This window comes from Rhodamnia argentea, chromosome 4 (assembly GCF_020921035.1).
Source record: "Rhodamnia argentea isolate NSW1041297 chromosome 4, ASM2092103v1, whole genome shotgun sequence".
NCBI classification, from domain to species: domain Eukaryota; kingdom Viridiplantae; phylum Streptophyta; class Magnoliopsida; order Myrtales; family Myrtaceae; genus Rhodamnia; species Rhodamnia argentea.
Window position 1 is genome coordinate 21,725,623 of NC_063153.1, and position 23,195 is coordinate 21,748,817.

General features: G+C 41.8%; 2 protein-coding genes across 7 annotated transcripts; one reads left to right on the forward strand and one right to left on the reverse strand.

Annotated features, from left to right (window-relative positions):
• Positions 1 to 668: 668 nt before the first annotated feature.
• Positions 669 to 18,847, reverse strand: LOC115740951 (3-oxoacyl-[acyl-carrier-protein] synthase II, chloroplastic-like). 4 transcript variants are annotated; one of them, XM_030674612.2, is made up of 14 exons: positions 17,820 to 18,834; positions 16,267 to 16,472; positions 15,993 to 16,196; positions 15,580 to 15,690; positions 15,398 to 15,493; positions 15,213 to 15,258; positions 15,040 to 15,119; positions 14,604 to 14,672; positions 14,282 to 14,366; positions 13,594 to 13,748; positions 13,425 to 13,505; positions 13,125 to 13,184; positions 12,899 to 13,036; positions 669 to 679 (listed from the first exon to the last, which is right to left on the reverse strand). In XM_030674612.2, the coding sequence occupies exons 1-13, from the start codon at positions 18,175 to 18,177 to the stop codon at positions 12,920 to 12,922; spliced, it is 1,668 nt and encodes a 555-aa protein (XP_030530472.1). In that variant the 5' UTR covers positions 18,178 to 18,834; the 3' UTR covers positions 669 to 679; positions 12,899 to 12,919. The 4 variants fall into 4 exon arrangements, with proteins under 4 accessions (XP_030530472.1, XP_030530468.1, XP_030530467.1 ...); XM_030674608.2 differs by lacking the exon at positions 669 to 679 and adding an exon at positions 12,366 to 12,808; XM_030674607.2 differs by lacking the exon at positions 669 to 679 and having other exon boundaries at positions 12,366 to 13,036; positions 17,820 to 18,833.
• Positions 1,175 to 11,161, forward strand: LOC115740949 (RRP12-like protein). Of its 3 annotated transcripts, none has more exons than XM_030674602.2 (18): positions 1,175 to 1,793; positions 2,252 to 2,771; positions 2,942 to 3,202; positions 3,479 to 3,570; positions 4,173 to 4,382; positions 4,456 to 4,860; positions 5,128 to 5,306; positions 5,475 to 5,568; positions 5,673 to 5,729; positions 6,110 to 6,244; positions 7,003 to 7,074; positions 7,200 to 7,313; positions 7,505 to 7,666; positions 7,751 to 7,879; positions 8,511 to 8,612; positions 8,687 to 8,766; positions 9,765 to 9,914; positions 10,284 to 11,161. In XM_030674602.2, the coding sequence occupies exons 1-18, from the start codon at positions 1,278 to 1,280 to the stop codon at positions 10,870 to 10,872; spliced, it is 3,867 nt and encodes a 1,288-aa protein (XP_030530462.1). In that variant the 5' UTR covers positions 1,175 to 1,277; the 3' UTR covers positions 10,873 to 11,161. The 3 variants fall into 3 exon arrangements, with proteins under 3 accessions (XP_030530462.1, XP_030530464.1, XP_030530465.1); XM_030674604.2 differs by having other exon boundaries at positions 9,774 to 9,914; XM_030674605.2 differs by lacking the exon at positions 7,003 to 7,074.
• Positions 18,848 to 23,195: the final 4,348 nt, after the last annotated feature.

Below are 23,195 nucleotides of genomic sequence, written 5' to 3' on the forward strand. Positions count from 1 at the left end.
AACGTCGCCCATCGTAATTGAAGCATAAATCCCGTTGTCACTGCAGGATTTGCCCCCTTGTCGTTTTCGTTTGCGTACGGTTCAAAATTAAGCAGCCGGACAGGACATGGGACTTTCGACTTAGCTTTCGAGCAGGGGATGAGGATCTTTGACCTTTCGCTTCGTTTGGGCTTTCGGAATATCCGTTTCGTGTTTGGTTCTCTATGGTTGGTACGAGCCATTCGCGCTCGGTTTACAATCCGTCTTTTCTAGGTTTAAATCTCTGAGCTCGAATTGCGGTATTCATTGAGGGAAAATATAACCCCCGCGTGCTCGTGTGATTATTTGGGAAAAATCATCTATGACGTCCCAAATATATTGCACGACGACCAATTCAGCCTTAAACATTTTAATTGCTGACTAATAATTTTAAATATTTTGATGATTTGTCAATTAAATCCTAAACCTTTTAACAATTTGTCAAGTTAATTTTTTTAATAATTTTGGCAGAAATCGCTGATATGACATCCTAATAAGCATCGGTCGTCCTACGTGACATAGCCGGCTTGGCGTGAAAAAAGCTTATCGCTTCTCAGTTCTCACCACGTGAGGATCCTGATATTTCTAGAAGGGCCGTTTTGAGCGGTTGTGTGAAATCGTCATATTTGTCGTATCGTCTCGAGTTTTCGTTTCTTATTGCCTGTCGTCCTGGCCGCACAACCGATTTGACAACTAATGGCGTAAAATGGGCCGGACTCAACACGGCCCAGACTTCTATGGGCCGTGTCGCGTTGGCCTAGGATAGTTCGAGGCCAGTGCTGGAAAATCGTCCCATGGGCCCTTGGATCGTGATGGTTCGGCCCTACACATGCCATTTGTTCCCGTTTATTTGTGTCCCAAAGGGCCTTTTGGGCAGTTTATTTTCAAACTTTTCGGGCCCATGATCAATATTCGTTGGCCACCCAAAATATAGGCATGCCCAAGCACGGCACGACGGGTCGCATCGCATGTCGGGCAGTGCCCAAGCATGGCTAGCTCCACAAACGGGCCAGGCCGACCGGCCCGCTACAGTTGCCAAATGCCATTGATAGAACCGCAAAAAGTTGGGCCTCCTGACTCGTTTAGCTAGACTGGGCCTAGCAATGTAGGTCGACCCTTTGCCCAAGCCCATTTGATAAACCCTAAGCTTTTCAGTCATCATCGTCTCCCCCTCCCACCGACTAAGGTTTTTCCCTCAATCCGCCACTAAAGTCCGAGCTCCGCTGCCCCCGACGCTCGAGTTCGCCTCTCCGCCAACCATGGAGGGCATCGAGTTCGACGCGGCGTCCCCACCTCCCCACGACCCCGCCGTCGAGGACGACTTCTGCTGCTCGATCCTCGCCCGCTTCGCCGGCTCCTCGCAGGACGACCACCAGCACCTCTGCGCCGTGGTTGGCGCCATGTCCCAGGAGCTCAAGGACCAATGCCTGCCTCGCACTCCGATCGCCTACTTCGGCGCCACCTGCTCGTCGCTCGACAAGCTCCTCTCCGCCTCCCCTGGCCCCGATCCTCAGGGTCATGTCGTTGAGTCGCTGATGACACTACTTTGCCTGTTATTGCCTAAGGTTTCTGCTTCCGTCGTGAGGAAGAGGAGTCAGTATGTGTCAGAGCTAGTCCTCAGGGTGGTCCGCGGCGGTTGTTTGCCTCCTGGAGCGGTGGGTTCGGGCTTGAAGTGCGTTTCCCATTTGTTGAACGTTTCTAAGGATGCGAATTGGTCCAGCGTGGCGCAATTGTACGGAGTTTTGCTTGGTTTTGTGACTGAATCTCACCCTAAGGTGATTTTTGTTTGGCCTCTGTATGACCTATTGGTGATTTAAGATGGTAGTGGGTAGATTTCGACGAGAAAAATGAGGTTATTCATCGAAGGAACGTTGTCTCATCGAGATGGTTAATATTTTCTATCTGTGTGAACTGGCTTGCGGATACAATTTGTTGCTATAGTTGTCTTTTTCATTTCTTTAATTTGCAGTTTTGGGATTGAGAAAGATCAATGCAGTTCTAATAGTTCCTGCTGCAACAATTCCTTGGCAGTTATCATTAATTTTTACTGTTGTTGATTTGTTCTTTTTATAATTACTTTTTGGTGATTTTACTAGAATTAAGAGTTTAGACTTCTCATCATATGGTAGGTAGCATTTCGAGAAATGGATATTTTGAATTTTTCAAATGGAGCATGATGTTTGATACATGAAGCTAAAGTAATGAAAATACTTTTCCTGCTGATACTCAACAGATAAGAAGGCAATCACATCTCTGTCTACGGGATGTTTTACGAAGCTTTCACGGGACGCCAGCAGTAGTGCCTGCAAGTGAAGGAGTAACAAGCATGTTTGAAAGATTCCTACTGCTTGCTGGTGGATCAAAAGGAGATGCTACAGAAGGATCTAGAGGAGCGCAGGAAGTCCTTTATGTTCTCGACTCTTTGAAAGAGTGTCTACCATTCATGTCATTGAAGTATACAAGCAATACTCTTAAGTACTTCAAAACCCTTTTGGAACTTCGCCAGCCCCTTGTTACAAGGCGCATAACAGATGGTTTGAGTGCTCTTTGTCTATATCCAACTTCAGAAGTGTCTCCTGAAGCACTGCTTGATTTATTATGCTCATTAGCTCATTTAGTATCTGCAAGCGAAACATCTGTGGATGGCATGACATTCACTGCTCGTTTACTGGATGCTGGAATGAGAAAAGTTTATTCCTTGAATAGGCAAATATGTGTTGTTAAGCTCCCTCTGATATTCAATGCACTTAGAGGTGAGTCATCAGTCCCAATAGCTCCTCCTCCTCTTTTAAGTCAGAAGATATAATAGCTCAATTTGCATTTTGACACGTCTTGGTTTTCTTGTTTAAGTCAGTGCTTAGTTTCTTTGTTCGTGAGAGGTAACAAAATGAATGCTATCTCATGTTTCCCCCTGCTTTGGTAGAGATTCTGCCATCCGAGCATGAGGAAGCCATATTTGCTTCAGCAGAAACATTCAAGAGGCTCATAGACTATTGCATCGATGAAGATTTGATCAATCAGGGAGTGGAGCAGATCAAGATACATGCAAACGCAGAATCAAGAAAGTCCGGACCCACTTGCATTGAAAGAATTTGTGTGACTATTGAGAGTTTGCTGGATTATCGTTTTAGTGCCGTCTGGGACGTAGCCTTCCAAATTATTTCAGCTACTTTGAAAAAATTAGGTATTCTTTCTCTCTCTCTATAGCTGAACCGAGATAGTCATCTTCCGAGGCTTTGTCATCATTTAATATGCTGAAAATTGTATAAATTGTAACAGGGTGACTTCTTAGCATTATTTAAAGTTGATGCAGTTTTCTAGTCCCACAATCCTAAAAATTATGATTATTCTAAGCAGTACAGCGGTAAACTTGTTTCGTCAACTCTCTCATCTCCCATGATCTGTTGTTATTTTTTCTTGTAAACAAGCTTCCCAAAATTCGAAAACTTTTCTTTATCAGGAAATAATGCTTCTTATCTTCTGAGAGGAATGCTTAAGAGCTTGGGAGACCTACAGAAGTTGCCTGATGAAGATTTTCCTTACAGGAAACAGGTATGTTTTTATGTTACTGCTGTTGTTACTCGGCAGAAATCTTTCTAGATTATGTAGGTCCCTTCATGATGCGTTTCAGCTTACGCTTCCATTTGGGGATGTTGATATTTTGGGGAGTTGCATGCTTCTCTATGCTAGTTGCAATTATGTGTTCTAAGCAAAAGTCTCGTTCAGTTTCCTTGGCAAGCTTTCACCTTTCACCTGTTGGGTTATTGGTTTTTTGAAAGGATTGTGGAACGAATGTGATAATCTGATTTTGCATATTTTTGGAATTTAATTTTCTCAACTGGAAATGCACATCCCATGAACATTTACTTGTGCTCCCCCCGCCCCCCTCCCTTGTGTGTGTGCGCACGTGGGGCAGATATCAGTAAATTATTTGTGAATCTGTATGCAGTCGACTATCAGTTCAATTTTATATTCGCAATCTGATTTGAGCTGGTGAGCGGTCCAGTGCTTCCGGAATTTAATGGGAATGAATTGTATTTAGGATTTCCACTTGAGCTTTATACTTGGTTGATTCTCGCTTCTGTTCGCGTTCAAACAAAGTATTGTTAATTCTGATTTTTGCCTGTTGACTTGTAAATGCGGTTGTGGTGTAGTTGCATGAATGTGTTGGATTGGCAGTTGTCGCCCTTGGTCCTGAAATGTTTTTAAGCCTTCTCCCCCTCAACTTGGAGTCTGATGACCTATCTGAGGTGAATGTCTGGCTCTTCCCAGTTTTGAAGCAGTACACTGTAGGTGCCCACTTGAGCTATTTCATGGACTCAGTTCTGGATTCAGTTGGTCTAATAAAACAGAAAGCACGTAAGGTATGGAGCTAGAGCTCAGTTCAAAGATTGCTGCCTCCAATTTGTTCTGTTAGTTACACATGACTTTTGCCAGCTTGAGCTAGAAGGAAGAGTCTTCTCAGCTAGAAGTGCAGATGCCCTTGTATACTCTTTATGGTCCCTCTTGCCATCGTTTTGCAACTATGCTGTGGATACAGCTGAAAGTTTGAAATACTTGGAGAAGGCATTATGCAGAGCCCTTCGTGAAGAACCTGATGTTCGTGGTGTAATATGTTCCAGCCTGCAGCTACTCATTGATCAGAATAAAAGGGTTTTAAATGAAAATGATGAATCTTCAGGCACTGAGTTTGGTATATCTGCAGAGAAAGCTGTGTCCCATTACACTCTGCAGGTTGCCACTGATAATTTGAGTGTGTTGAGGTCATCTGCTCGTGAATTTCTGTCAGTTTTGTCTGGAATCTTTCTGAATTCCAAAAAAGATGACGGTGGCTGTTTACAGGTACTATAACTTTTCTTGTTTAGTTAGATCTAATGAACTGTGTGCCTCCATGTGCATTGAATGAGGTTTTAGTAAAAAATAGTATGAGATAAGCATGTTTGTGCACTATTTACCAAAGAAATGGTCCTGGTTCTAGCATTTGATGAAAACTGTGCTATGAGATTCGTGACAAGGCTTGCCAAGTTTTGTTCTGAAACCAGTGTGTTGTTTAGCACTGTCATTAGATGGGTTGATACTTGATAGTGACTTTATTTGCACTCTGTGCAGTCTACAATTGCTGCATTGTCTTCAGTAGCAGATAAAGCAGTAATATCAAGGCTATATAAAAGTACAATGCAGAAGCTACTGAAAGTTACTCTGGAAGCTGGGAAAGTGCGCAATTCTAGAAAGCCAAACTCCATGGGAAGTGATGATTTATCCAATGAAAGTTCACCTTCTGTTCTTCGGTCCGTCCTTCACTTCACTCTAGTTCATGTGATTTTTCACATCTTGTGTTTAATTGCGTCAGTTTGATGTTATTCCTTTTTCCAGTATGCATCTGTAATCTTTCAGCCAAAGTGAATGCAGATGCTGGATTCACTGACAAATTAGCTTTTCGGTCACAATATGTGCAGGGGAAAGCTATTTGACTTGGCTGCTTCTCTTTTGCCTGGACTGAACGTCGCAGAGGTCGATGTTCTGTTTAAAGCTATACAACCAGCATTGCAGGTTAGACAAGGAATTTACCTAGTTATGTTATTCCTTGTTTTACTCAAGATGATTCGAACAACAGGCTGCCAGTCGAGGTAACAAAATTAGAGGCTTCATTGCAGGATGCAGACAGTGTTATCCAGAAGAAGTCGTACAAAGTTCTTTCAGTAATGCTTAAGGTACTTATCTATTTGGTGCTGTCTTGATCACATCAGTGCTATTGATTATATCTGCATCTTTCCATTGAATCATGATGAAGTTTGATAATGCATGGAATGGGACGGGATTGAATTCATCGTTCGCAGCAAGACAGTTTATGCATACCCAGACTCCAAGTCCTAATTGGCTGACTCTTCTTTTACCTGCCTTAGAAAATAAAAATACAATTCCTTTTGTGCATATTATTTGAATCTATAAACGAAAGGTATTAGGAGCCCTGTTTGAAATACTTAATATGACTCCCTAGCTTGATAATTGTGAGTTTTTGTGGTGTTTAGCTTTTATTTGACAAATATTGGCTGTGTTACTCACAATTTTGTTGTGTTTTCTGTTTTTCCAGAATGATGAAAGGTTTCTTTCATTGAAGCTCGAGGAGTTGATGAAGCTTATGGTTGAAGTGCTACCAACATGTCATTTTTCAGCAAAACGGCATAGGCTTGAGTGCTTGTACTTTCTTATAGTCCATCTTTCTAAGGTTGAAACTCTAGCTCTTCCGTTGACTACGTATGATAAAACCTTCTTCCAATCTATTCAAACATTTCGGGTCGTTTTATTCAAAACCCCAATTCTGAAATCCCTTCTAGTCTTATAAGTAACCTTCCTATCCTCGCCATCACTACTTCTCCCAATCCCAACTATCCTCTTACCTATTGAAATAGAATATCTATATAGATGGATTTGGAGTTGAGCAAACTCTGGCTTCAGGAAGGACTGCGAGATGCCTTGTCCCTCCGAGTACTCTGCCGTAAAGTCCCCGAAGTCCAAAAAGGTGATAGAAAGCAGTTGCAGCGCTTTACTAATAACATAAATCTCTTTTAAGATCACTTCGACTGATCACACTGGAAAGTAAGTGTCCCTAGAAGTTGACTCAGGAAGAGCTCCTCAAGATGTGCATGAACAACTTCAGGCACAGCTTGTCGTCAATACTCCTGCCCAAAACCTTGTTGGAAGGGGGATTCGACGACAAGTGCACTAAAGCTCACAATGTGGAAGCACATCTTAGCAAACGGAGGCGTCCTACGAAGTACTTGAAATTCGTTCCATTACGTTATTAACAAAGTATAAAATGATTTCTTCACTTCTGAATCCTAAACAATTATACAAGTTACGAATTTGCATTTGATATAATTGGTAGAAATGATCAAGCAGTGAGATTTATTGACTCTTTCTTGATGCTTTGAATAGCTATCCTTTCGTTGGTTGAAATACTTAAAAAGTCTTCCTTGTTTGTAGGATGGTTCAGACAAAACCAAACCTGAGATCGTTTGTTCGTTCTTAACTGAGATAATATTAGCACTGAAAGAGGTACTTTATGTTGACTAAGTTTATTTCTTTTGTTACTCTATACGATATATCTGCTGTTCTTTTTTTTCATCAGTTTCATCATGTTCCTGATAAGATGCTTATTAGATTATATTTTGCCTTTACAGGCTAATAAGAAGACAAGAAACAGGGCATATGACATCCTTGTGGAAATTGGGCATGCATGTGGTGATGAAGAAAAGGGTGGAAGAAAGGAGGACTTGCTTCATTTTTTTAACATGGTTTGTGGTCTATTTGGTTATTGATTGCTGACATTCTAAGTTGACATATGTGTTAAGTGCCACTTTTCTGGGCACATTTTATATGTCCAGCTTCTGTTGATGTTGCCTTCTGTCTGGGAATATTGGTTCTGAAAATTGAGCATGGCATAGTAATGATTAGTACTTACTCTTTAGCTATGCTATTGGAGCAGGTAGCTGGAGGGTTGGCAGGTGAAACTCCTCATATGATCAGTGCTGCAGCGAAAGGCTTGGCTCGCTTGGCTTATGAGTTCACAGATCTTGTCTCAACTGCATTCAATGTTCTTCCTTCCACATTTCTTCTTCTTCAGAGAAAGAACCGAGAAATAATTAAGGTAAGCTCCGTTCTATGTTTGTGTGGATGTTGGTTTACTGTAATTGCAAGTGATTCGCTTCATGGAGTCCGTTTACTTATGCAGGCAAATTTAGGTCTTCTGAAGGTACTGGTTGCCAAATCTCAAGTTGATTGGTTGCAAATGCACTTGGGGAGTATGGTGGAAGGCTTGTTGAAGTGGCAAGATAACACAAAAAATCATTTTAAGTCCAAGGTTTCGAATTATCTCCTTTAAACTAAGTTGTGTCTTATGCTGCAACGTTTTTGTTGTTCTTTAGTCATATGTTTCCTCTGTTCTATATTTTCTTGGAAGAAGCAGGATTTCTTCTTTTCTGAAGTGTGTTACTATTTCTGGAGTTCTTCTGATCTGTTGAAGCTAGGAACCTTTTTCCTTAAAGCTGCTTGGTGTTATAGAGGTTAAAGTTTCATGTTCAGAGGAATGTTTTTACCTAACTAAAGAGCTACCATCATTAATTTGACTTTCGAAAAACGTCAATATGAATTTCACATTGATGTCAAACTAGATGTTTTCGTTCTTCCATATGTAGGTAGCTGCTTAATAAGGGATATAATTGTGGATATATAATGGGGCTGCAGCTGCTTTTTCCTGCTGCAGTTCTTTCAGCCCTTCAATTTTCCCTTTTCATCCTTTGCTTTTTCTTTTCCGCTGTCGAATCATTGAATAAGTTTGTCTCTGGCTGTCTATTTGATGGTCAGATCCAGCATCATTGTTTGGTGTCTATCTAATTACTGCAATACTGGGGAAATCTCGCCCCATCATGCGGTTGAGCTATTAACTGATATTACGGCAAGGCTTGATTCTTCTGCTTACTATTTTTCAATAGGTTAAAGTCCTCCTGGAAATGCTAGTCAAGAAATGTGGCTTGGATGCTGTAAAGGCTGTAATGCCTGAAGAACACATGAAACTCCTTACTAATATAAGAAAGGTACTTTTATCATCTTCGCGTGGAATTCTATGAAGTTTCCTCGGATATTTTTGCTAACCATTTATCCAATGTAGATCAAGGAGCGAAAGGAGAGGAAACATGCTTCTAATTCGGAGGAAAGTAGGTCTCATTTGTCAAAAGCCACCACATCCAGGTGTCTGTCTCCCTCTCTCAAATGCTCACAAATTCAGATTGGTGGATTATCTGTTTACATTTTCTGCATGTCACATTGTCACTTCTGTATTGACTTTGCTTGGATAAAAGGGTGTCGTATGACCGCATAGGATTGCTATGACTCTTCTTTTCCCCTTGTCATTTTCTTTTTTCTTTTTTTGCGGGGGATTAACTACATAGGTCTGTTTCATATCTTGCCGCTTTCTGAATGAATCATCTTCTGGATCACGATCCCCAAGAGTTAATGCTTTAGAGTATGTAAATGTGTTTGGTTTCTCTCTCTCTCTTTCTCTCTCTCGCACACACACACACACTCTCAAAAGCGAGGGCACAGGCATGTGCAATCATCCTATGTTCAGCTTTCATATGACTTTCCGTTGAGCATCATCCTGCACTCTTGTTCAGACCTCTGCTCTCTGCAGCATGACTAGGAGAGGAATAAGATATACCCATAATTGTCCAGGGCCTTCGAATCGAAAAAATCCTCAAGCCTAATTCTGAAGGACATCCTAGTTTATTGTTTTTTCCCTAATTAATTCTGGAAAGGATGCTTGGGTTATGTAAGACGTACCGTATCAGGCTGGACTAGTAAATGAATTATAATTATACATGACTATGGATGTTTAAAATTTCCCTCTCTCCCTCCCTCCGTCCTTCCCGCCCTCTCTTTCTCATGCTGATGCTGATTATATATGCGTGCTTTGAACTATGTGCAATTGGAAAGATTGAAGCAAGCAGCAAGCAAGCTCAGACTAGCTTTATGCCTCTTTTTTTCTGGCTGATGATCACCATGCTTTTGTCCAACAAATTTGCAAACATAAATGGAGATGCACGAGACATCTAGTACAGATCTAGATCAGTTGCCCCCTTTGAGACATCTAGTACAGATCTAGATCAATTGCCCCCTTTACATTGTTTTACCACATCCATCGGAATTATTAATTCTGCTAATCCTGCTCCCTCTATCTCCCTCGTCAGGCTTAGCAGATGGAATCATACAAAGATATTTTCTGATTCTGGTGATGAAGAAAGCACGGATGGTGAGACTGATTACATGGACGGTGAGACAAATATTGGCAGACGGAGCAGGGATTCCGCATTGTTAAAGTTAAAGGCTACTTCATTACGGTGGGTACTTGATGCTGCACTCCTGCAAAAATTTTATGCACGTGTTTTAGTAAGGCAGGACATTTCTGCTCAAAATATTAGCAACTTGTGCATATTTGAGCCAGACAGGAGAAAGTTTTTGCTCATTCATGCACATCTCATTTCACTAATCTTTTTTAATAGCTTTCTGTTACACTGTTCGATGATCTATGTTTATTTTGCTGAAAAATAGGAACCATTTGCCTCATGGACATTTTACTTGTACTGTTGAAGAGCCTTCTTTAGACTGTCCGATGAATTACATAGTTTGTTCTGCTCAATTAATGTTGTAAGACATACAGCCAGCTATCATCCAACTATTGGACTCATACAAATGCTCAATTTGTCTAGGTCCAAGAAATCGCATAGATCTGCCAAGAGCCTGCCAGAAGACCTTATAGACCAATTGGAGGACGGACCTCTAGATTTGCTTGATCGGCAGAAAATGAGGTCAGCACTTAGAGGATCTCAGCAAGGCAAACGGAAGGCAGAGTCAGATGATGACCTAGAGATAGACTCCGAAGGTCGTCTAGTCATCCACGAGGGAGAGGGATCAACAAAGTCCTCGGCAGCCCACCCGGATTCAGATTCCAGGAGTGAAGCTGGTGGTTATCTTTCCATGGACTCTTCAAGGAAAACCCAGAAGCGTAGAAAGACATCACAATCGGGGTGGGCTTACACAGGGAATGAGTATGCTAGTAAAAAAGCTCGTGGAGACTTGAAGAGGAAGGACAAGCTTGAGCCCTATGCCTACTGGCCTCTCGATCGTAAGATGATGAGCCGGAGACCAGAGCATCGGGCAGCAGCGAGGAGAGGAATGGCAAGCGTCGTGAAGATGACGAAAATGCTTGAAGGAAAGAGTGCCTCGAGCGCGCTCTCCCTTAAAAGCACCAAATTCAAAAAGAAGGGAAATAAAGCAGGAAAAAAGAAAGGCAAGTGATTAGAAACTGTGACAATGTCCAGCATATTGGACACATTTGGATGCTTGTGATTGTGTGAATTAGTGCGTAGAAAATTGCGAGATGCCTGGCGCTAGAATCAATAGACCAATTGGTTTATGGTGCAATTTTGTTGTACATATAATATTATTACAGATGTAACAGACTGAGCAATTTTGGTAGTACAGCTTCTGTCAGCTGCATCCTGGAACATTTGGTTTGCCCATGTTGGTCCCCTCTAATGAATTTGTCCTTCTTTATGTTCAAATTGCGAAAGACCCTAAAACCCTACTTGAACTTGTTGCACGCGGCCTGAGGGGCTGCTTGGGGATTTGAACATCTTTTTCACTTCGGATTTCGCATCGGACTTTTTTTGGAAAAAGGACACTTTTAGTGCCAAAAGATGTATATAGAGATTGCTTTGGCGTCAAAAGTTTCATTTGGATAACTTAATTGTCAAGTCCTGGAAAAAACGGTCGTTTTAGTGTCACATCCGATTTAGTCCATAAAAAATCTGATGTAGTATTATTTTATTAATATTTCATGCTAATATGGCTCTGGCAAGGTCTAGTTAGCAATTTAAAAAGATACAAATTTAAAAAAGAATATTAAAAATAAAAATCTAAAATTTGGAAAAAAATAAAAAAAATACGAATTTTATTTAAAATAAACTGAAAAATTCTGTCAAAAATTAACAAAATAAAGTAAAAACTCAAAACAAAAAAGAAGTTGCAGAACGGGCAGTGAGGGCTTGCACGGCTCTCGTCGCCGCCGTCGCCGGCAATGGCCGGCGATCGTGGGGTATGGCCGAGTGGGGTCATTGAGCCCCGACCATAGGCGAGGGTCGTGGCCCTCACCCGGATCGGGCGAGGGGTTGCCGGCCCTCGACAAGACCTGAACGAGGGCCGGGGCTCGGCGACCCTCGGCGGCCATACCTCACCACCGCCGATCATTGCTAGCGATGGTAGGGGCGACAACAGTGAGTGCTTGTGAAAGGCCTCGCCGCCCGATAACCGGAAATGTTTTTTTTTAAACTTATTTTTAATTTTATGTTAAATACAATTTGTATTTTAAATGAATTTATTTTTAACTAATTTTTAATTTTGATTTTGATTTATTTTAAAATGTAGAAGTCCACGTGGACTTAATACTATTGTTAAATGTCATTTTACATGAAAAAATAATTATTAAGGACACGTGGCGATTTTAGTCGGAAAATTTTGCCGAAGGCACCAAAGTAATCATTATCTCTCTGACCTAGTACTAAAGTGATGCGGCGGAAACTTTTTGACAATAAAGTGATCTCCATACACAACTTTTGACAATACAAGTGTCTTTATCCCTTCCTTGTGGCAGATACATTCTGTTCATTTTCGCGCCTATGTCCATATTTTCCCTAGAACACGTATGTCCTCAAGCGTGGCATCATTCTTCCTACTCACCAACTTGCAAGAAAATTTGAAAAAGAAGAAACAGAACAGCAGATGGAGCCGAAGAAAACCAAAATAGCGAAGAGAGAATCGTCGGATGATAACTTGCGAGAAATCGATCTCTGCAACATTCTAGTCTTTCAATATATGTCCACATAGAAAGAAAGACGAGAAGTTAGCATGATGTACCTGGCTGCATCATGCATGCCCTAGTGTGGCTACAGATGATTAGCAACAATTCACAATAACAATTTTGGCAACGAGTGTGACTAGCAACATGTCTTGGCCTTGGATTCTTCTCCTCTCCATTGTGCTGTCCGGCAAAATTCCGTTTGTATATGACAGCTATCTATAGAGCGCGAGGAGGTTTCCTTATGACTGAGCATTCGGCATCCTATAGGTGAACTCTTAACATCTTCACATATGCTATAATGCCAACATCCATCTGAAAACCATCCGACAAGAGGAAAGAGGCATCAGAGTTGGACCAATGTAAGAGTCCCCTGCTCTATCAAGTTTAATTTGTTTCCCCCAAAATATTTGCAGCTCTTATCAAATGGCCAAAGAGACTGGAAATATCTAGCGCGAAGAAGCATACCAAAAGCCCGCCAAGGACGATTCATCTGTACGGGGCGAATAGTATCGATGAGTTGTGGCCGCCAAATCCAAATGAGTTAGACAAAGCCACCTTGATATCTAATCTCTCTTTCTTTGGGCCAACCAGCATGCTTGGATCCTAATTCATGTTCACAGTTAATGCTCAATATCCAAAATATTAACATTGGAGACGAACAGCGTAGGGTACAGGAAACACGAAAGCGTACCACTCCTTCATCTGGGTTTTCCAAGTTAACATTGGGATGAACCCACCCGGTTCTTATTGCCTGCATCGACAACACAAATACGTGCTCAAAGCCAGAGTAAAATCGATGAGGCTGTGACTGAATGAAATTCTGGTCAGTCCAATAAGTCTCATCTTTAGCACGGAGAAATAGTGACATTGTATGTACGGTCAATCTACTACAACTAGGACATTAATCAGATCTGACACCCTCCAAGGAGGCACTTTTAAAGCTCTCCTGTTGAATCTTGCATAGCTTCAGTTAATGTGAAAAGGCTAATACCTGTACAACTGCCACAGCTTCCACAGCACCAGCTGCTCCAAGTAGGTGACCAATCATGGACTTAGTGGAATTCACTTTCAACTGCATAAATGGGGTAATCTTAAAGGCACCAAAATTTGGTAAAGATACACCTTGACATGAATTAGCAGAGAATTCACATCTGCATTACCTTGCTGTTTTCGCGAAAACAATGGGTAAGAGCTATGTACTCTTTGAGGTCTCCAGCTGGAGTAGACGTGGCATGGGCGTTTATGTAATTTACTTCTTCCCTGGACACTCCAGCCTGAGCTAAGGCCTTCTCAATACAGAGAGTAACGCCCACCCCTGCTTAGAGAACAGATTGTGAGTTAGCGTTTTGATTCCGTAAATGAATAAGATGTGCACTGACTGTCGAGAAGAAAATAGATGGAACCCAAAAAAATCAGGACAAGTACTCTGCTTTCTAGCCAAAGACCATGACCATGAATGATGCTACTGGGCTACAGCCCTTTGACTTGGTTGAACCCCACTTCAAACAATACTCGGACCAAAACAACAAAAAGGAAAAACCCGATAAATCACACCAATTCTCTTCATTCCTCTTGTATAAAAAGAGAGCGGGACAAAGTGATCAACTAGAAAGGCCGCCTTACTTTCTCTATTTTGGTATCAGAACTTCCAATCTATCTCCCACAACAAACTGGTCAGATTAACAAAGATAAGGTCCCACAATGCTGAAAAGAATGTCTATAGCAAAGATAGCAGAGGAAGAAAATAGAAGAAAAGAGAGATACAATCAACTAAAAAAGTTTCAGTGACTGTCAAGACTTCACTACCCAGACAATAAGAATTGGCATGTTTTTACGAGGAAAAATTACCATCAGGGTGAGGTTCAGTCATGTGATAAGCATCAGACGTGAAACTTCCACCTAGAAACTCTGCATAAATGCTTGCACCTCTTCTCTGCAAGGAAATACTAACATGTCATCTACAATCACCAAGCAATCATGACCAGGCTTGTGCATGGTGTGAACCCACAACCGGTGCACCATGCACCTGGTGATTGCCGGATACATGGTACTCACGTGGGCCCCACCACAGATCGGACACCGACCAGGTGCAGCACCAGATACCGGATTGCACTGAGCAGCAATCCCCAGGACCACAAGCATAAATGAGAGAAACCAATTGTATGTGTACCTTGGCATGATCTAGTTCCTCCAAGAGCAGAACTCCAGCTCCTTCTCCCATGACAAATCCATCACGATTCTGTAAAGCCATGCTCACATTTTAATCGGGATGACGCATCGGCTCCAATACATTCACGAAACGATTAAGTTAAGGTCGCAAGGCTCATAACATGTGTTTTCTCCATATCATTAATTAAATTTCAGAACTAGATATTCAATTTTATTTTCCTTGAATTGGTGAAATTATTTTCAGACTAAAATACCTGACACATAGTGAAGAATTTAGTATTCAATACCTAGCATTTTCTTCCGAAAAAAAGAAATAAAAGCTTTATTTATTACTTGTAAAAGGTCTAGAAAGATCTATGTGGACGTTTCTAAATCCTCTGAATGGAAAACGAAAGAAAAACGCAGAGGAAACAAAGCAAGTTGTTAGATGATTATACAATGTCCCATGGCCTTGAAGCTTTGGCAGGATCACTATTTCTTTGCGAAAGCGCTCGGCATGCCACAAAACCCCCTAAACCTGCAGCAACAATTAAAACGTTAGAAGATCTCTCACTGCAGCCTTTAATGGATTCCGGGAGACACGCGGCAAAGATGAGGTGGCAAGTTATACCGATCGGAATAATTGTTGAATCTGAGCCACCGCAAAGCATCACATTCTGCAAGATCCCAAAATATTCAGAAAATTATGCGGTTTGAGCCACAAGGATAGCTATACTTTATTTGAATTTTAACAAGTATTGGCCAAGACAAATTAAGTGATTCATCACAAAGCGACTTTTGATTTAAAAAACTTACAGCTTCGCCTCTAATTATGTGGTTTGCAGCATTCAGTATACAAAAGTTGCTTGTAGCACAAGCAGTTGATATCGAGTAATTAGGGCCCATCCATCCCTTCAGTTTCATAAATAAATTATAATCAGAAAAATCAGCCGGAACAAAATGCACTTTGAAAATGAAATATTGAAAATTAGGCTGACCAGGTCCATTGCAAGCATGGCCGAACCCATATTGGTTGTTGCAAAAGGTATACAAAAGGGATTCATTTTCTTGTATGATATCCTTAAAGCTTCAATAGCATCATTGAAAACCTGTGCATTCAAAAGGTACCAAACACAAGGAATAGACGAATCAGACATAGTAACATGGCCAGCTATAATCTGATTGGGCTCTCAATAAAGCTCTCAATCAGAATGTGAACCGCTGCATCTGGAAAAAGATCCTTCCATTTTATTTCATGCTTCTCCGAAATGTCACTCAGAGTTCCAGACAGGCAACGATGTCTAAGCTGCAGATAAGTGGACTATTTCCATTTTCCACCCTATTCAAAATCTCAGTGGCTAGAAGATGCAATCCTTAACTTCATAAAAGTTGACTAAAAGCATCAAGTTACCTTCATCCCACCCATTGCAGAGCCAATGAGAACCCCACATTTAGCTTTGTCTAGATTTTTCATAGCATCATCAGTCATTCCACCATCTGCTAAGGCTTTCTTGCCAGCAGTGAGCATGTAAAGCATGAATTTGTCCATCCTCTTAGAGAGCTTTGGAGCAACCCATCCATCTGTTGAGAAAGACTTGATCTCCCCAGCAATTCTCTGGTAAACATACCTCACTATCATCAGGTGAAAACTAGATAAACTAGATGAAGGTGAAGGCAAGACCTACCGTTGGAAATTGAGCACAGTCAAATGTCTCTATCTCACTTATACCGCTGACACCATCCAGCAAATTATTGTAGAAAATGTCGGGATCATGGCCTAGGGGAGTTACCACACCCATCCCAGTCACTACTACCCGCCTTTGCTTCATTACAGGTTTCTTCATCGTTGAAACTTTTTGAACGGGTTGCAGGGCCACTGCCATGGTTTCTCCTACATTTATAACCACGTCACTAGTGATGCACCTCGCAAATGTAGTAATGCAACCGCCAGCACTAGCATCTTTCAGCATTACTCATAAAGATACAGAATTGAATCCAGATAAATTTCATACATGGAAGCTACAAAAGGCAACTTAAATTGAATAAGATCTCTTTAAGGGATATAACGTAAGTGCATCAAGTCAAAATGTGGCAAATCACTGCTCGTTTTTCCTCCAGTAAATCGGTGGAAGTTGTCTTCATAGTTTTTTTCCCGCTAGCAAAGAGATGTGGTTCTAAATAGTAATCACTTTCTGAGCATGTTCACATTACAGCACTGGCCAATATCATGAATATTTCAACAGAGAGAAGATTATTTGGCAGACTCAACTGCCAAGTGATTAGCAAACGAAAGAAACAACACGAACTTGGGCACATTGCTGTTACAGCACTTGGCACAATGACAAATGACTAGGTTTTCTGTAACTATTGCTCGAAACCAGTAACCAGCTGTATCAAGCTTGAATCAGAAGATTAAATTAGAGCAACAAGTCAAATTGCCAAATTCAATTGGAATATCATCCTTAGAGAAGATTTTTCTATTTTTTAAGCGCAATGCTGGAAAACTAATCTTGTTCGACGGCATCTCACTGTAGACACTGGTACTGTGTGTCCCCATCCAATTCTTGAAAACTTCATTTTCATTAGCTAAAGAGTTAGTGCGAGAATGAACAACAAGACGGGTTTCTTTTGATTTCAAATTCCAAATTTTTCAGGCTATATTTGTGATTGATTTCTCCACACTAGAGTCACAACTAGATACAAAAGGCTGGACCCTAGAAGTCAAATTTTCAAGATAGTGCTCCAACCAGCATAAGAACAAGATTAACTGCATTGTCCGGCAAAGCACATAGGCGCATTCGGAGTGTCTTTCTTGATTACGAAAACCAGATTCGCATCTCAACTTTTTTATGCCTCTCTACAGCCTAATCATGAAGCACAATCAAAATCAGATTCGCATATTACCTCCTCATCACGTAAGGCAGATCAAATTCTCACAAAGCAAACGGACAAAGGAAACCACATCGACATCACGTCAAGCGTCCACTTTCGAATGAAAGACGATCGAATAAGCCAAATGGGTGCTTACAAAACGAGCCCATGGCATCTCACAAATGAATATAAAAATCAAAATCAAACGAAAACGCATCAAGGGCCGAAAACAAACCCACGCCGGATGCCCATACGCTATGAAGATCAAAGCAGGGAACAAATGGTACACTATCTAATAACACGATAATCATTTAAGATCGTACTTTTAACATCAAAAGAAAAAAAAAAGGAAACAAAAAAACTTTACCAGAGTTGCGAGCTCGATTGGTGCGCTTCTGCTTCCGATTTATGCCAACATTTCTCGATCCAAACAGAGAAGAGAGCCCATTACATCTGTAGGAATCGCTACAAGGCTCGAAAGCCAAACACGAACTCATGAGACCTTGAACGCTCGATCCACAGAAAGACGATAACAATCCAGAAATGGGCGACAGGGCATTGCTCGTATCGCTACAACATGTCGAAAGGACCTTCCTTTTCAGCCTCTTGGGAAGTCTCCTGGAGCACTGAAACGGGTCCGTTTTCAGCTCGTTCTCGAACGAGACCGACGTGCAAGCCGCCAACAGCCACGTGCAGAGCGGAGAGGCCGCCATTGAAGCCGCCATCACGAGCTTAAGAACAAGAAAAGAAAACGAAAAAGTAGCGATCTTTCCTCTCCAGCTGAAAAGGGTGATGGGAAACAAAAACCAGAAAAAGGCGAAGCCTTCGAAGCTGGGGAGAGCGTGATGCACAGGGCCTCAAAGTAAAGGATGCGAATTCATGAAAAGACGACGAACGGGTTCGGGGTGCGTATGAGAGAGGAAGGAGAGAGCATTTGGATTCTGATCTCACTCCCAGTGTGTCGTTTTACTTTTGCTTGTGCGTCTCTCTCACTCTCTTTCGATCGTTGTACCCGCGAAACGGTTCGACAGCCCAAGTTTTGGGCAATCTCTGCAATGTGGGAAACTGAGAACGCAAATGCTCTCTCTCTCTCTCTCTCGCTCTCTCTCTCTCCAATATATTCTCGTTTGGTGTTCTGACTTGTTGGAGTAAACAAAGCTAAGAAATGATGCTTCCATACATCTAAACATTTAAGGATACCTCTGTCCTGGCCAATAGGATATTGCAGGATTCCAAGAAAGAACCCAGAACGGACTACGCCATGGACTACGCAGACCGTCTGCTTTGACCCTGTCGTAATTTATATAATCTTAGATGCACGATGATATCTAGGGGGTTGTAATCGCAAGTTCATTCATTATTGCTGACTTTGCCCCTTCTTCCGAGGGACAAAATCCAACTTTGCCCCCGACGATTTCTTGGCCCCTGTTTAAGGCATTTTAGGAGCATCTTCCTCCCCACCCGCCCCCCTCTCCTCTCCCTGTGAATATCCTCCGCTTTGAAATTTGCGGCAAAACCACATGGAATTGTCGAGATCGTTAGGACAGCGCAAAGGGTCGCGAACGCGGGCATCGTTCCCTAATTCGGCATCGAAGCCAGCAGCACCAAAGTTTGAGGAAAATAGTTCTCGTCCAGATCTTGACATGTCTTCCGGACACCATGTGACCGCCCCTTCTAAAAAGCGGAAACGATCAGAGCAACGACTATCGCTTCACCTCTTGAATATTATAAGGGTGCTCGTTTTGGGTTAGGTTAATATCAAGAAAACCACCAAATGATCCTGAGCTAGGCAGTCCGCGACATATTTCGATGGCGCTCGAGGATTTCTCAAATGCTGTCCCTTTAGCCATTGCACTAGAGTTTCGGCGCCCCGCTCCGTTTGTGTTCTTTTCGGCCTCCTAACCTTTAAATAGTTCCTCGGGGAAGATACGTCTACTCAATGAAAAACGAGGGTGAAGGATCATATGTCGCTTTCGGCGCCTCCATCAGTGTCTCAACATATCTCAACCATCGATGCATTAGTTATAAATTTGCATAATCTCATGCAAGAATGGAATTTTTTTGTCAATTGAATCATAATCTTTTTGTATTTGTGTCAATTCAATCCATACAATCAACTCTGATCAATTGGCGCCGACGTGGACACCGGTCGGCACTATTTGACGTGGCAATTCTAATAATATTTTTATATTATATTATATTATATTATATATTATTTTCTTTTCTTTTCTTTCTTCTCCTTCTTCCTCCGGCCCGTGGCTGAATCGGGGCTGGCCAAAGGCAAGGGAGACCTCTCTGGCCATAGCGAGGTCGGCCTTGCCCGGATCTGGCGAAGCCCTACCTCGCCCTCATCGGCCCTTGCCTCTAGCCGATCGCCAATCCGGAGATTAGTTAGAGGAAGAAGGAGAAGAAAAAATAAAGAAATAAAATAAAAACAAATAAACCAATCGATGAGTAATAAAATATTATCAAAAATTATCCCACGTCGGTATCGGGATATACATCAATAACTCCGAATTGAATTGGTACGGATGCAAAATATTTGTGACTAAATTGGCACAACTATAATAGGTTTAGGATTTTTTTTATTATCTCTCGCACGAAGTAGAATCACCTACTCGATTTTGCGGTCGCATCTTACATATTCCATAATGTCGGTAGGATTATTCATGCTCGTTTTAGGTAGGTAAATATCAGAACTATGGAATGTCTTCCTAATCCCACAGACCCACTTAAAGACGAGTTAAAGACGAGCCAAAGGGCAAGCAAGTGGCTCAAACATTGAATTATTTGTCCTTGGACGTGCTACACGGAAAAGTGATTATAACATTAATTGTAACTTTAGAGGTAGGTAATGCGTCCATTTTCGTTTCTCACGAAGAAATTGAATTCGTTTCATAATTGAGTAAACGGTTCAACACCAAGAGAGCCCTAGGCCCTCAGGATGTCAAGAATAGAGTGGGGACACACGAGACATAGCCGCTCCCTTGGTCGGGTGCTACGCCGTCCTGCCTTTCGATCGATACGCAATTGAGGAGTCCGATCACGAACGCTGCCGGTGTGGAAAGCGATCCTAGGCGAGGAAGGCCAAGACGGCGCCTCGCCACATGGGTAGCAAGGGGGCGCTCATACCGCTTGAGGTGAGGCCTTATGGGGAAGGACACAACCTAATAGGGACAACATACTTCTTCTCACTGTGTGGAGCAGAAGGCTCGTGGATGGCGGGCCTGCACGCCCCCGTCTGAAACTCGGACTCAGGGAAGAAACTCATATTCTAGAAGAAAAGGAGATTTTTGTCATCGGATGTTTTGGAGCTGCCGAGGAGATTTGTCCAACGTAGTATCAAATGCCATGCGGCTACGCCACCTGTAAAAACCTTTTCGCTTTGTCCAACGGAGTATCAAATGCATTAAAATTGTGGGTCGTTTGGTCTTCTGCATTTAGCATTTTCAGGCTACCCCGCTGACAAAAAATGACATTTCCTCTCTACTCATCACCTAATGGTCTAGCTCATCTTACATATTCTTGTTGAGTCTGGCCGAATTAAATTTTCTCATGTATAAACGTATGATGATGTAGATAGACATTAAAATTTGGTCTGTAATGCCCAAATATCTATTGTACTACACCATATTAGATCCGTCAACTTGCACAGGTAAGGTATAATCCAAACCAACTTCGCACGCTTCGACATAACGATGAACAGGAACTCCATTTTCCGATATCGACAAGGATTATGGAAGAATTGGGGATTGTTTTTGTCTCGCTTGTTAATTACGAAAGTAATGATCCGTTTATTTCGCGAAAAAATGAATAATTCAAAAAATATTTCTCTAAAAATGATCGTTTGTATCGATTACGATCATGAATAAGCAAAAAATTATTTTCATTTTCATCGTTTACGGAAATATTTTAGACATGAAGTTCGAAGACGAAAATATTTTTTATCGGACTAATTATTTTTAGCGATACAAGTTCTTACTTTTAGAAAAACGATTCATAAATCATTCATTTTTTCGCGAGATAAATGGAACCTAGGCTAGATCGAAAGAAGACGAAACTCTCGGGAATAGAGAAGAGGTTTGGTTGGAGAGGTAGGGGGCTTTAATGAATCAGTTACGACCCTACAAATCAGAGGACCGTACTTGCCCGGACGTAACTGCTACAACTACAAGGGGAGCAGTGCATGCTTGGACCCCAACTATTCCATGCCTACGTTAATTCGCATTGAATACTTCCGTCCGCATTGAGCATGTCCTAAAGTCGGACATACGGCATGATGGCAGTAAACATTAGGTGGAGCTCCCAAAAAGCAGCAACATCTCGTTTAAAGGGAGAGTTTTACCGAGTAGCGGAAAAGGATGGAGCAGGGACTTGCGGTTCATGTAAAATCGGCCTCGGCTCGCTTGTTTAAAGAGTTCGATACGCGTGTATTTAGTGAATCGTGCCTTGCCGCGAGGGGGAGATTAAAAGATGGCGTAGTTTCGGATTGCTCGCTCGACTCGGAGCATGATACGCTCCGGAGAGGGGATTCAGCAAGAAATGCGCATGACTACCTAACCAGGAAGTTTGGATTGGTGGAAGGGAGCCATCTAAAACTAAAAAACAAAGTCACGAACGATTAAACAATGTAAGACGACAGAAACTGCTTGGCGTTTGGAATTCCACAATCCAAGCGCGGAGTGTCCTGGAGGAAACGATTTGGGAAGTCAAAGCTGGTACGCCAAACTCCCATCTTCTCAACCATATTGCTGATTTCAGCTTTCATAAGCAAATGGTAGAACAGGCGTTCGATTTCTTCATCCAGAGGACTGGTGAGCTTAAAGCTCACCTCGGGTCCTCCAACCATTTCCTAATTCAAAGACTCGAGTTTCTTAAGAGCAGAACGAAGAACAAGTAACATAAACAAACGCTTTCTCATCGTCTGCTCCGCATCCTTTCGTGGTGGAACCTCAATTCCCTATCCGTCGTCCATCCGGATGAACATTCCTTGATGGAACGACAAGCATTCTTTTCGAACTCGAAGGTCCAAGTTCTGATAATACACGATAGTAAAGTTTAATCCCTTTCTGGCACCAACCTCCTCTACCAAAAAAGAGGATTCAGTTATCCATTTAAAAAAGTATTTTTCGCTTCCCTTTATTTCAAATTTCGTCCTTCAAAAATCAAGTCTTGCCGGGAAGGAAATCTTGTTCAATGCAACTTATAACACAGTTCCCTTTTGTTATGACCAATGCAAAAAATTAATAATAACATTAACGATATAAAACTGAAAAGAAAAAACGAACACGAAGATTTACGTGGATATCCTTATGGGAATAACCATGGGGAGAATAACCATGGGGAGAGGAAACGCAAAATCCACTATAGGATCAAGGACTATAAAAAGTGGCTCTCGAAAATAAAAGACTATTTGTCTCTGCTTTATAACGCAGTAGCTTGAGAGTAATATTTATACTACTATCCCCCTAATGTTGGCCCAAGCCCATAAAGAATTAAAAACGTACTCCACACCTTTGACAAGCCTCAGATGATCATATAGAAACGACTCTTGGAGAGTAATACAACGCACGCCCATATGAGAAATTGTATAATGCCATAGTCGCCTTTAACGCTATGCATTTCGTCATAACTAGATGAGACCATCAGAATAGTTGACACACCAGCCATGAGAGTACAATGGAGGAGATAATGACGGCAACAATGAATACATGATGGCTTATAGATACGGAATCTTCCTCTA